The 13,620-nt window shown below is 47.2% G+C and overlaps 1 protein-coding gene across 6 annotated transcripts in view; it reads left to right on the plus strand.

Annotated features, from left to right (window-relative positions):
• The window catches only part of TAF1 (TATA-box binding protein associated factor 1), a 150,468-nt gene that overhangs the window by 108,355 nt on the left and 28,493 nt on the right, over nt 1-13,620 (plus strand). For 4 of the 6 annotated variants that reach the window (XM_038416405.2, XM_038416408.2, XM_038416406.2 and 1 more), the window contains 4 exons: nt 4,116-4,183; nt 4,568-4,690; nt 12,413-12,505; nt 12,902-12,986. The exons of 1 other annotated variant lie outside the window; for it this stretch is intronic. In XM_038416405.2, coding sequence (XP_038272333.1) covers nt 4,116-4,183; nt 4,568-4,690; nt 12,413-12,505; nt 12,902-12,986 — 369 coding nt within the window. Of the gene's footprint in view, nt 1-2,632; nt 3,373-4,115; nt 4,184-4,567; nt 4,691-12,412; nt 12,506-12,901; nt 12,987-13,620 lie in introns of those variants that run through there. One more of the 6 variants, XM_043491528.1, reaches the window with a different exon arrangement.

Raw genomic sequence — 13,620 nt, forward strand, 5'->3', positions numbered from 1 at the left:
ATAAACAGACTGGGGCTTGATTGCAGACATGTTCCTTCTTCCCTGGAATGACCACCTCCTTTATGCGTTTCTATCCATCCCACTCATCCACAAGGTGCTACTCAAAGTTCAGAGGGACAAAGCCTTGGTGATATTGATAGCTCCAGCTTGGCCACATCAGCACTGGTACACGTCTCTTCTGGAGATGTCAGTGGAAACCCCGATCACCTTACCGCTGCTCCCAGACCTGATAACTCAGGACCACAGCCACCTTCAGCACTCCAATCTTGAATCTCTCCACCTCACGGCTTGGAAACTCCATGGCTAAACCCAACAGAGCTGGCTTGCTCTGATCGAGTTAGGGAAGTCCTTCTTGGAAGTAAGAAACCATCCACTAGGGCCACCTACCTAGCCAAATGGAAAAGATTCATAATTTGGTCATTGCAAAAACACGTCTCCTACGCACTTGACAATACCCTTTATCTTGGACTACCTCCTGCTCCTAAAGCAGCAAGGGCTTTCTATGTCATCAATAAAAGTCCACTTGGCTGCCATTTACAGGCCGGTCAGTCTTCACCAGCCCAATAGTTGGACGCTTACTTACAGGGCTTGACAGGTTATACCCTCAAGTACGGCAGCCAGTCCTGGCCTGGGACCTTAACCTGGTTCTTTCCAAACCAATGGGACCCCCCTTCGAACCACCTGCAACATGCTCTCTGCACTCTCTCTCGCTCTCATGGAAAGTCAAGCTAGTGACAGAGGATGTGGAAAAAGCTAATGTACTCAATGCTTTTTTTGCCTCTGTTTTCACTAACAAGGTCAGCTCCCAGACTGCTGTGCTGGGCATCACAAAATGGGGAAGAGATGGCCAGCCCTCTGTAGAGATAGAGGTGGTTAGGGACTATTTAGAAAAGCTGGACGTGCACAAGTCCATGGGGCCGGACGAATTGCATCCGAGAGTGCTGAGGGAATTGGCGGCTGTGATTGCAGAGCCCTTGGCCATTATCTTTGAAAACTCGTGGCGAACGGGGGAAGTCCCGGATGACTGGAAAAAGGCTAATGTAGTGCCCATCTTTAAAAAAGGGAAGAAGGAGGATCCTGGGAACTACAGGCCGGTCAGCCTCACCTCAGTCCCTGGAAAAATCATGGAGCAGGTCCTCAAAGAATCAATCCTGAAGCACTTAGAGGAGAGGAAAGTGATCAGGAACAGTCAGCATGGATTCACCAAGGGAAGGTCATGCCTGACTAATCTAATCGCCTTTTATGATGAGATTACTGGTTCTGTGGATGAAGGGAAAGCAGTGGATGTATTGTTTCTTGACTTTAGCAAAGCTTTTGACACGGTCTCCCACAGCATTCTTGTCAGCAAGTTAAGGAAGTATGGGCTGGATGAATGCACTATAAGGTGGGTAGAAAGCTGGCTAGATTGTCGGGCTCAACGGGTAGTGATCAATGGCTCCATGTCTAGTTGGCAGCCGGTGTCAAGTGGAGTGCCCCAGGGGTCGGTCCTGGGGCCCGTTTTGTTCAATATCTTCATAAATGATCTGGAGGATGGTGTGGATTGCACTCTCGGCAAATTTGCGGATGATACTAAACTGGGAGGAGTGGTAGATACGCTGGAGGGGAGGGATCGGATACAGAAGGACCTAGACAAATTGGAAGATTGGGCCAAAAGAAATCTAATGAGGTTCAATAAGGATAAGTGCAGGGTCCTGCACTTAGGATGGAAGAATCCAATGCACCGCTACAGACTAGGGACCGAATGGCTCGGCAGCAGTTCTGCGGAAAAGGACCTAGGGGTGACAGTGGACGAGAAGCTGGATATGAGTCAGCAGTGTGCCCTTGTTGCCAAGAAGGCCAATGGCATTTTGGGATGTATAAGTAGGGGCATAGCGAGCAGATCGAGGGACGTGATCGTTCCCCTCTATTCGACACTGGTGAGGCCTCATCTGGAGTACTGTGTCCAGTTTTGGGCCCCACACTACAAGAAGGATGTGGATAAATTGGAAAGAGTACAGCGAAGGGCAACAAAAATGATTAGGGGTCTAGAGCACATGACTTATGAGGAGAGGCTGAGGAAGCTGGGATTGTTTAGTCTGCAGAAGAGAAGAATGAGGGGGGATTTGATAGCTGCTTTCAACTACCTGAAAGGGGGTTTCAAAGAGGATGGCTCTAGACTGTTCTCAATGGTAGCAGATAACAGAACGAGGAGTAATGGTCTCAAGTTGCAATGGGGGAGGTTTAGATTGGATATTAGGAAAAACTTTTTCACTAAGAGGGTGGTGAAACACTGGAATGCGTTACCTAGGGAGGTGGTAGAATCTCCTTCCTTAGAGGTTTTTAAGGTCAGGCTTGACAAAGCCCTGGCTAGGATGATTTAACTGGGACTTGGTCCTGCTTTGAGCAGGGGGTTGGACTAGATGACCTTCTGGGGTCCCTTCCAACCCTGATATTCTATGATTCTATGATTCTATGAAAGTGGCATTCCTGGTAGCAATAACCTCTGTCAGGATGGTATCTGAACTTAAGGCCCTAATGTCTGAGCCTGCTTACACAGTGTTCTGTAAGGATAAGGTTCAGCTTTGGCCGCACCTGGCCTTCCTCCTGAAAGTTGTCTCCCAGTTTCATGTTGATCAGGATATTTTTCTCCTAGTTTTCTACCTCAAGCTGCACACAAACAGCCAGGAACAAAAAATCCACTCCTTAGATGTTTGCCGGGCATTAGCCTTCTATATTGAATGGACAAAGCCGTTTTGAAAATCTGCTCAACTATTTATCATAGACAGCTTGAGAGAATGAAAGGGCTCCAAGTTTCTTCTCAAAGAATTTCATCATGGATTACAAGATGCATCCGAACGTGCTATGACCTGACAAAAGTACCTGCCCCCGTGCTGACAGCATACTCCACAAGGGCTCAGGCATCTTCAGCGGCATTCCTGGCCCAGGTTCCAACCCAGAAAATTTGCAGGGCTACGACATGGTCCTCATTCCACACCTTTACCTTGCATTATGCCATTACTCAGCAGGCTAGAGATGATGCAGCCTTTGGAAGAGTGTTGCTTCAATCAGCAAACCCTTGAATTGTGACCTCGCCTCCGAGTTCCTGCTTGGTGGTCACCTAATTGGAATCTATATGAGCAAGCACTCGAAGCAGAAAAAACAGTTACCTAACTTTTGTAACTGTTGTTCTTCGAGATGTGTTGCTCATGTCCATTCCAAGATCCACCTGCCTGCCCCTGTGTCAGAGTATGACCAGCGAGAAGGAACTGAAGTGGTGGCAGGTTGGCAGGGCCCTATATACGGTGCCATGAAGGCATGGCTTTAGGGGGTGCCTGAGCCAACCCAACGGGTCTAGTGGAAGAACCTTCTACGTACTATGCACACGGCGCGCACACACCGTAATTGGAATGGACATGAGCAACACATCTCAAAGAACAACAGTTAAGAAAAGTAAGTAACTTCTTTTTCTTTTTTAAATTGAAGCTGAAATTTTGGAATGCAATTCTGTGGCAAGTTGCGGTTTTTGTGGCAAATTTCACACCTGTGGAATCATGACATACGTAGGACTCTGCTTTTCAGTAACTGGTTCTTGGAGAGTATTGCTTCTGCATATTCACGGGTCCTGTCTACCTTTCCTTCCTCAGAGTTCTGCTTTCATGACTGGGCTTTAACAGAAGGAAATGGGGACTCCATGGCCTCTGCTCCAAAGGTTTGGTGCAGTCCAGGGGGTGCTTGAGTTCCCAATGGACACTGCTTTTCTAGGAGGTTCCCAAAGTTCAATGGCACTATAGGGTGTATCCCACAAGTGTGAATATGTAGACACAACACTCACAATAATAAGTAAACCTCTTTATTATAATGTCCATAATAAACACTAGTAACTATGTATGCCATAGGAGAGAATCACTACAGTATGTGACTGGGGACATGTTTCAAACCATGAGAGAAATACAATCAGTAATGCAGTTAACGAGTAAAGAGAGATTCCTAGTGTGTTACCTCATAATGCTCACAATTGTTCTGTGATCAGAGTTTTCCTTTGTGTGCCATGGGGATGGTGAGCTTCATCCTTCCAGCAGTCCTGAAATCTTCCACAGACGCCAAGGTGCATCACTGTACTTGCTGTGTATTTGCAGGGCCAAAACACTCACTGACCCAGATATCTCAGTCCATGCTGGACCTCTGTGATGAAAAACTAAAAGAGGCAAGTCTTATAATTAGTTCTCGTCAGAATGGAGAGGGGAGGGCCTGGCATGAGGGTTGAGGGGTTTTGAGGGCAGAGAGGTTTTGGAAGTGCAGACAGAAGAATGAATGGGGCAGGTAGGTTGTCTGTCTTCCTTTTCTGGCTATTTATATTAATTTTTACTGTTATCGGATCACTAAACAATTTTACACTGGGTTCTGTTCTTTGAGAAAGACGCTTCTCTGCTCCCCTAGCTATTGTAAGTTGTCAAGATGGGTTACCACACAGTTATTGGGGAGTATCTTCATAAATGGGTGGATATATGCCTGCCTCTTAAAGGGTGTTTTGATGATGAATAGGTATTGATGGAGGATCACCTATTAACATCTGTTAACTTCATTTCAGAAGGAAGATAAACTGGCTCGGTTAGAGAAAGCAATTAATCCTCTCCTGGACGATGATGACCAAGTGGCTTTTTCCTTCATATTGGATAACATCGTCACTCAAAAAATGATGGTGGTACCAGATGTATGTGATTGAAATGCAGTGTGTGTGAGAGTTAGATGTATAGCAATGGTATTCAAAGTGAAGGCATGGAGAGCCATTCCCTACCTATTTACTGGAGATGAGCAGACATGCATTAATTGTGGTGCTATGGCCTGACATTACAGGCAGATGTTTGCAGTTTTGTGGCTGTTATTACACATTGATACAATAGTGCAACATAAACAAGAGATGCTATGTCAGGATGTCCTGCTGAGATTTTGTGACTGAGGTTAGGTCAACACTAAAAAGTAAAGTTGACCCAGCTATTTCACTCAGGGGTGTGAAAAATCCACACCCCTGAGTGACATAGTAAACCCAACCTAAGCCCCGGTGTAGACACCTCTTGGGGAGGTGGATTAACTACAGCAATGGGAAAACCTCTCCCATCACTGTAGTGAGGCTCTACACTGAAGTGCTACAGTGGCACAGCTGCAATGGTGCTCCTGCAGTGTTTCTAGTGGAGACATAGTCTGACTCAGTATCTCTTCCATCACCCCTTTTTTTTATTGCTTGGAGTAGGAGTCAAGATGTATATTCTGATTTCAGCTCTGCTGCTGACTCTGCTCTTGGGTAGAACGGGTGAAACTCAGAATTTCTGTCACAGAAATTTTGACATTTTGAAATGTGGGTTTGTTCTGAATCAGGACAAACCCAGATTTTTTCAAAATTTCCTGCAAAATGGAAGTTCTGGAAAAATTGCATTTTGGAAGCACTAATACATGATGTTTAAGAAATATGCTCCCTGAGCCCCAGCAGCTGCTGTCTGAAATTGATATAATTCTTGTCATTTTCACTACTGCCCACCACTGAATAGAAAAAGTGAAACTTCTTGGCAGTTCGTGACAAACTGACAGGGCTTCCGGGGTCTGGTCCAGGGAAGCTTTACCCTGTATACTGCCCAGGGTTTCTAGACTACCAGGCCAGCTGGTTCCCTGGGTTGCCTGACTCTTGGGCCCTATTCTGTGAGAGTTCAGCAGCCTGGAGAGCCCGCTGGCCCAGGAGTCTGGAACCCCTGGCGTCCCCAGGTCAGGGCAGAACTCATGGTGGGGCTGTCCTGGAGCCACGAACCCTAGAATTCTGGGCTTCCTAGCAGTCAACCAGGCGAGCTGGCAGGAAACACCAATGGAACTCTGCTTGTGGTTCATCAAAGGTTCATCTAACCTGATACACATCTACAAGACAAATTGGCATTTTCTGACAAAAGCCTGTTTTGTCGGAAAATTCCTTACTAGTTCTACTCTTGGGTAACTTGCTCTTTGTGCCTCAGTTTCCATATTAGTAACACAGCAGTAATATTTGTCATCTTTGAGACCCCCCCTTGTGCAAGGTGATACGTAAAGTGTTATAGCAGTGGTAATAGTGCTTTTGTATTAATTGTATGTAGCACTTTTCATCTCCGGCTCTCAAGACACTCCGAGTACATATAAACATCAAGCTCTAACTGTTTTTAAATTAAAAAAAATTATATTGTGAAATAACATTGAGCAAATAAGTGACACGAAAACAGAAATTTTGCCTGGAGCACTCCATTAAACTTTACTTATTGATTCATTATATGCATTTAAGCATTAAATTCTACTGGGAAGTCAGGGAAGAGATTCCATGTTTCTGCCCCCTTAGGGCCATGTCAGGAATCTTTAGAAATATTTATAGGTTTGTTTGACTTATGCTTGGCACAAGAATGGACATCGGGGAAGGAAAAAAAGGTCGCTTTAAGTTTCTAGGCTGATCTATGCTGGCACAAGTTGGAAAAGTCCGGGTGCACAAGCCAGGATTCACTGGGGTGTAGGTATATTTTGGCCATGTTCCTCTCTCTCAACCTCTGTACCAGGGGCTGAGAGAGTGGTGCAGGAGTTGTCATATATCCTGAGGCTCCCCTAATGCAGATGGAATCCTCAAGGGGCTGAATAAACTGACTGTAGGGTGACTTTGGGCTACCAGAACAGGGCTGGGGATCTATCTGTCTGTTAAAAGAATAATACAACTTTAGGTTTAGATAATACAAGTTGGTGGTGGAGGCCCTGGTTTTTGACCATTTTCCCAAGGGTTGACCATTTGACATAAAGGGAAATATTGATGTATATTCATTAATTCTTCTTCGAGTGCTTGCTTGTGTCAATTTCATTTGCATGTGGGCGCGCACCCATATGCACTGTAGTTGGAGATTTCTGCCTTAGGGGTATCCATAGGGCCGGCTGTGGTACCCCCTGGAGTGGTGCTCCCATGCGGCAGTCTATCAGGCACTGCCGGCCCTGCGCCCCCTCAGTTCCTTCTTACAGCCCATGACGGTTGGTTGGAGCGCCTTGTCTTGCTTCGCAAGAACATTAGCAGTTTATCCATTGACTTGTTAGTTAGTTGATAGTGTTACTTAGTTAAGGTTTCAGAGTAGCAACTGTGTTAGTCTGTATTCACAAAAAGAAAAGGAGTACTTGTGGCACTTTAGAGACTAACAAATTTATTTGAGCATAAGCTTTTGTGAGCTACAGCTCACTTCATCGGATTCATTTGCTGTAGTTGTAGCTCACGAAAGCTTATGCTCAAATAAATTTGTTAGTCTCTAAGGTGCCACAAGTCCTCCTTTTCTTTTTACTTAGTTAAGACTCCCCTGTTGGGACTTTGCCACAAGCGGGGCATGCCCCGCTCCTCTGGCTTTAAGCCATATGTGTCGTGCAGCAGGCAGATGCCAATCAGCGATCTGCACGAAAGCTGCTTTAAGTGTCTGGGAGAAAGCCATCGCAAGCACCGGTGACGCATTTGTAAGAACTTTTGCCCACGAAAGAGCAGGATATCTGCTTGATGGCATCGTTGATGGAGGCTGCTCTTCTCCTGGTGTCAGAACCCTCCACTGCGGCACCTAATCCCAGCACTTTGGCCTCGGTACGCAACGCACCGCCGGCACCGGTCTTGGCCCAGCACCGCTCCGTCTCGCTAGTGCCAAAGAAGAAGCTGAAGAAACTAAGTCTCTCGGCACCAAAGAAGAGAGGATCATCGGCCAAAGAACCTGTCAGGCCATGCCCCCGCTATGGGAGTACCACAGAGGTCAGACCCATCAGCCCCGCCAAGGACCGTCTGCCCACCTCAGGCAACAGCAGGAGTTCCCAGCTTGTGATGGGGCCCGCAATGCCCGAAGCGGTCTTGGCGGCCAAGGAGCAAGGCCAACTGACTTCACAGGTGCAACGCCAGGTGACCAAGATTGCTCCGCTTGTGGCATCAAAGGGGAAGACCACCGGGGTGTTGCAGCATAGACTGGCAGAACACCCCAGGTCGCCGGATCGCAGACGCAAGTTCCTCTCACTGTGACCTTGGGACCTGGCGCTGCACTCTAGCTCGCCAGCCAGATGGCCAAGATCTCCATCAAGTTCCCCTCCTTCTAGGTGAGGGACTCCGGACTTGTGGTGCCGCTCCCTGTACTACCGTTACCGACAACCATCTGGCCATAGGTTGCCTAGATGCCAAACACCCTCTCCCAGAAGGTCTCCTTGTGGTCAGACCTCATCCTGGAGGGCTCGCTGGGTATCTCAGCGTCAGTCACGCTCACTCTGGTACCCCTCTGGCAGGCAGTGCTACTCCCTGTCACCCCATTGTTCACATACCAGGGTCACTAGGCAGACTCGGGCCTCGATGGCCCTGCTGTCGTCACTGGAGGGGCAGTGGTTGGGTTTGGACCATGACTTCAACCTGTCGGCGAGGTGGGGTGACTCCCCTCCGACACTGGAGACTGAGGCGTCACTGGCCGTGGTACCAATGCAGCAGGGGCCAGGGCTCCCCCACTGGCAGTACTGGAATTGGTGGGAGATGCCGGTCCAGTACTCCCAGGCCACATCGGACAAGCTGGCCAAGGTGCCGCAAGTGCCACAATCGGAGCACGGCGCCGTGATGGAGGCGGAACCCGTGCCCTGTACTCTGGCTCCGAGGGAGCCCTCCCCTGACAAAGAAGGGGGTGACACCATCCCTCAGGCCATTAAATCGTCATTGTCGTCCCCGGCCGAGGCAGTGGCCAAACTTTCCCACACCAGCAGTCTCCTGGACAGTTTTAAGGAGCACCAGGTCCTCCTTAAACTGGTGGCGGAGAATTTGGGCTTACAAATTGAGGAGGTCACTGAAGAGGCAGATGACCTCTTCAATGTCATCTCGACCACCACACTGGCAATAATTGCATTACCCATCCACCCAGGGGTGCTCAAGATAGCCAAATCAGTGTGGCAAATCCCCTTATCTATTCCACCAACATCTAAGAAAGCAGAAAAGAAATACTATGTCCCTAAAAAGGGCTTTGAGTATCTGTATACTCATCCCCCTGCGGCATCACTGGTCGTGTCCGCGGTAAATTAAAGGGACAGACAGAGCTACCCCAGCAGAACACTCAAAAATAAGGAGGCCAAGAGAGTACTTATTCGGAAGAAAAGTTTATTCGACGGCCAGCTTACAGTTTAGCATTTCCAGCCACCAGGCTCTGCTGGGACATTATAACTTTAATCTGTGGGACTCCCTTAATAAGTTCCCAGGGGCCCTCCCAAAGGATCATGCCCAAGAGTTCACCGTGGTGGTGCGCCCTCCAGATGGCCTGGGATGCGATGGACTCGGCCAGGGTGTTTGCGTCGGTGGTGGCCATGCAGTGCAGCTCCTGGTTGAAGGCTTCTGGGCTGTCCCAGGAGATGCAGACCATGATACAGAACCTGCCATTTGAGGGTTCGGGGCTCTTTTCTGAGCTAACTGACTCTATGCTCATGAGCTCAAGGACTCTCGAGCCACCCTTTGCACACCCCTCATACCTCCTTGCTTTGTCATTTCAGCCCCCCATGCTGCTTTCTTTCCTTCCTGACCTGTTCACACAGGACCGCAGCCACACCCTGCATCTGGCAGTCAGTTTCCTGCACCTTATGGCATGGCTGCTGCATGGGTGAATGAGGAGGAAGAGTGTTGTTTGGAGGCTGTCCAGTAGGTCCTACTTAACAGCAAGAAGCCTTCCACTAAAATGGTCTACTTGGCGAAGTGGAAGAAGTTTTCTGTGTGGTCCTTGGCCTGTGGGACCCATCCGATGGAGACTTCCATCCAGGATATCTTGGAGTATCTGCTACACCTTCAGGAATTGGGCTTAGGAGTCTGTTCTCTGAAAGTGCACTTGGCAGCAATATCGGTGTTTCATCCAACTATCCAAGGGAAATCGGGTTTCTCCAACGACATGGTGAAGAAATTTCTGAAAGGACTTCTTCTGAATTCTCCGGTCCAAGAGCTGGTCTGCTTGTGGGACCTGAACATGGCTTTAAGAAGCTCTAATGGGGCCTCCATTCGAGTCCCTTTCTTCCTGTCCACTGCCCATCCTGTTTCAGAAAACTGGATTCTTGATAGCCATTACCTCTGCCAGGAGGGTATGTGAGTTGCAAGTCCTGATTTCTGGGCCTCCTTACACACAGTTCTCCAGGGACCAGGTTATGCTCTGGCCATTCCTGAAGTTAGTATCCAAGGTGGACTCTGTTTAATTTGAACCAGGCGGTGAATTTGCATATATTTTTCCCTAAGCTGCATTCCTCCCCAAAGGAACGATGTCTCTGTATGTTGGATGTTAGAGTGTACTAGTGTGCCCACACTGTGTTGACTCTGCAGCCATGCGCTAAAAGTTCCTTACTGCGCTTTAATCTACTCCCATTCATAACAAGATAGATTGTAGTGCCCTAGTGAACTTTTAGTGATGGCAGCAGAGTCTGCATGGGCACTTAGTTCACAGCAAGCAGGGACATACATTTAACCCACACTAGCCTGCCACACACTAACTTCATTTAGGCAAGTCCTTATGCTAAAGTGTGTGTAGTAAATCTGTAAGTAAAGTTTCTAATGGAGCATTCTGGAAATTTTTTAAAAATTAAATCAGCATTATTATCTTCATTTACAGAAGGGGTAGCTGAAACAGAGAAGTCATTTACAAATGCAGTCCAGTTTACCGTGTTCTCAGTGCATTGCACAGCACATTGTATCACGCCAGCTCTCTGGCATTTTTTCACCACTGTTCTTGCAGCCTTAAGCTTAACCAAGTCGAGCAAGAAAATTCTGTCAGACCCCTGGACTCCACAAATGCCTCATACAAGATGCTGATGAGGGCATATCTGGATGCAAATGTTGCACTAGTTTAACTAAACCAATTTAGTTTTGTGTGGGCTATCGTAAATCTGGCTTATATTCGTTTATCTTGCATCGATAAATTTACAGGTGCAAGTTAAACAGCTACAAGCCAGATTTAAAGTGATACGAGTCCCCACACAAAGTTGCACCAGTTTAACAAAATCAGTATAAAATCATTCCTTCAGTTAAATTGGTACAACTTTATGTGTAGACCAGGACTTAGTGATTTATAGTTAAGGCTAAGATTTTATCTTGGTTATTTTTAGTAAAAGTCACAAACAGGTCACGGGTAATGCACAAAAATTCACAGAAGCCATGACCTGTCGGTTACTTTACTAAAAATACACTAGGGGGGCAGGGCTAGGTATGGGGGGAGGAACGGAGTCCCATGTGGGGGACGACTGAGAGGCTGAGCCCCCCGCCATGGCAAGGGCCACAGGCCCTGCTCCAGCAGCCGCAGTGGGGGGCACAGCCATAGGGGATGCGCAGGCCCTGCTCCAGAATTGGCCACAGCTGCGGGACAAGGGTGCGTGGCCCTGACTGCAGCCCCCGCCAAGCCCCACCCACAGTGTGGGGGGGCACGTATGGCCCTGGGAAGCCGCAAGGGGGTGTGTGCTGCCCTAGCTGCAGCCTCCAGCGAAAACTGCAGGGCTGGGGCACACGGCTCCCGCCAAACCTGGGACACTGTGGGGTTGGGGCGTGTGGCCCCTGCCAATCCCAGGATACTGCGGGGCTGGGGCGCATGGGGCTGGGCCTGTAGGGTCCTGGTTCCAGCCAGCCCTAGTTAGTTGCAGGGCACGGGCGCACAGTTCCGCAGCTGCCGCCGCCGCCTCCTGAAGCCCTAGAAGTCACAGAGGTCCGGTAAAGTCATGGAGTCCGTGACCTCCATGACAAATCGTAGCCTTATTTATAGTGTGACATGTAGGGATAGGGTAGTGTTAAGAGATTGTCCTGTCTAGTGCGCCTCTGATTTGCTGTGTGTATATGAATAAGTTGCCCTGGTGTCTGTCCCTGTAAAACTTTGACAGACTCTTCCATTTGGATGCTTTTTTATTAGGCTTCAGAAAGGAAAAGTTGGCTGGAGTTCGGGTTTTGAATTTTCCTTTTCCTCCACAGAAATCTCAGGCTTTAGATGTTTGGCTCCTGCTGATAGTTTCCTGTGGATGCAGAATTTAGATGTTTTTCCTGCATTGACTTTTCAAGGAATTAATGTTCTTGATAGTGATTCTAGCTGCTACTTGGAAAATAACAATGATACTAAATAGTAAAGCCCACTGGGTAAGAGCTGCTTTGTATAGTACAGGTTCTTACTGTTAGCTGTTGAAGGACATAGAAAACTAACTTGCTTTGTAGCTCTTTTAGTTTATCTCTGATTCTTGCTCAGGCTGTACAGTTGAATGCAGGAATCACTGTGATAAACATTTCTGGTCCATATAGAATCTGTATCTAAGAGCTAACTGCTTTGGAAGATTATTTTGTTAAACTCTCTCTCTCTCTCTCTCTCTCTCTCTCGGCCTCAAGATTCAATAATCATTTCTAAAAGGAATTGTTCCCAATTGTGTCTGTCTGTGTTTTTATTTTCTGCAGTCTTGGCCATTTCATCATCCAGTTAATAAAAAGTTTGTTCCAGATTATTACAAAGTGATCATCAATCCAATGGACCTAGAGACCATCCGCAAGGTATGTAATTTAAATCATGCAGCCATTTAGGAAAGTGTTTAACTCTGTTACTCATGTATTTCTTCAAACAACTCAGTCAATCTGTGGAACTCTTTGCCAAAGGATTTTGTGAAGGCTAAAACTTTAACAGGGTTCATAAAAGAACTAGATAAATTCATGGAGGATAGATCTGTCAGTGGCAATTAGCCAGAATGATCAGGGATACAAAACCATGCTCTGGAGTGTCCCTAGCCTGGGAATGGACAACAGGGGATGGATCACTTGATGATTACCTGTTCTGTTCATTCCCTCTGAAGTACCTGGCATTGGCCGCTGTCAGAAGACAGGATATTGGGCTAGATGGACCTTTGGTCCACCCCAGTATGGCTGTTCTTATCACTGAGTAATTTCTTCCAGAATATCTCCAAACACAAGTATCAGAACAGGGAGACCTTCCTGGATGATGTTAAACTGATCCTTGCCAACAGCATTAAGTACAATGGTAAGTAATTCCAATATCAGCCCCGGTCATTACCCTGTCCAGAAACCATATCTGACCACTCCAAAACCCTTGCAATACTTTAAAACAGACAGTGCCCCAAACCTAGTTACGTTAATTAGCACCTAATAATCTTTCTGCATGCCGTGGGATTATGGTTAAATTTCAGAAGTCTATTCTTTTATTTAAATTTAAAAGAATTCAGTTGTAGTTCTGTAAACCTAAGTCACTTCATGTCAAACAAACTGTACTCTTTATAACCACCTGAGATTGGTGTTGGAGGGGTTGGAATGTTTGACAGAGCATGCACAATGCCATCTGTCAAGGATGGTTTCAAAAAGAGCAAAATTTACAAAACTCTGCAACAAATCCCCACCCTTTCCTCCTCCTCCTCTTTACAGAAGGATCAGCACCTCCATCTTGGACTCCTTTGAGTGATCAGAACACACTGTCTCCCTCACTGGCAAGCATCCTGACTCATTTCCTCCAAACCCTGCCTGCCTTTCTTCTAACATTCCACCTACTGAAATCCATTTGCAACTCCACCTCAAGCCCCTTTACTGCAGCTGTGTTCTTTAGTGCACAAATCAATTGGCTCATAGACTTGTTTAGTGCTGATCTCTGACTCCCATCACTG

This window comes from Dermochelys coriacea, chromosome 9, assembly GCF_009764565.3.
Source record: "Dermochelys coriacea isolate rDerCor1 chromosome 9, rDerCor1.pri.v4, whole genome shotgun sequence".
Lineage (NCBI taxonomy): Eukaryota > Metazoa > Chordata > Testudines > Dermochelyidae > Dermochelys > Dermochelys coriacea.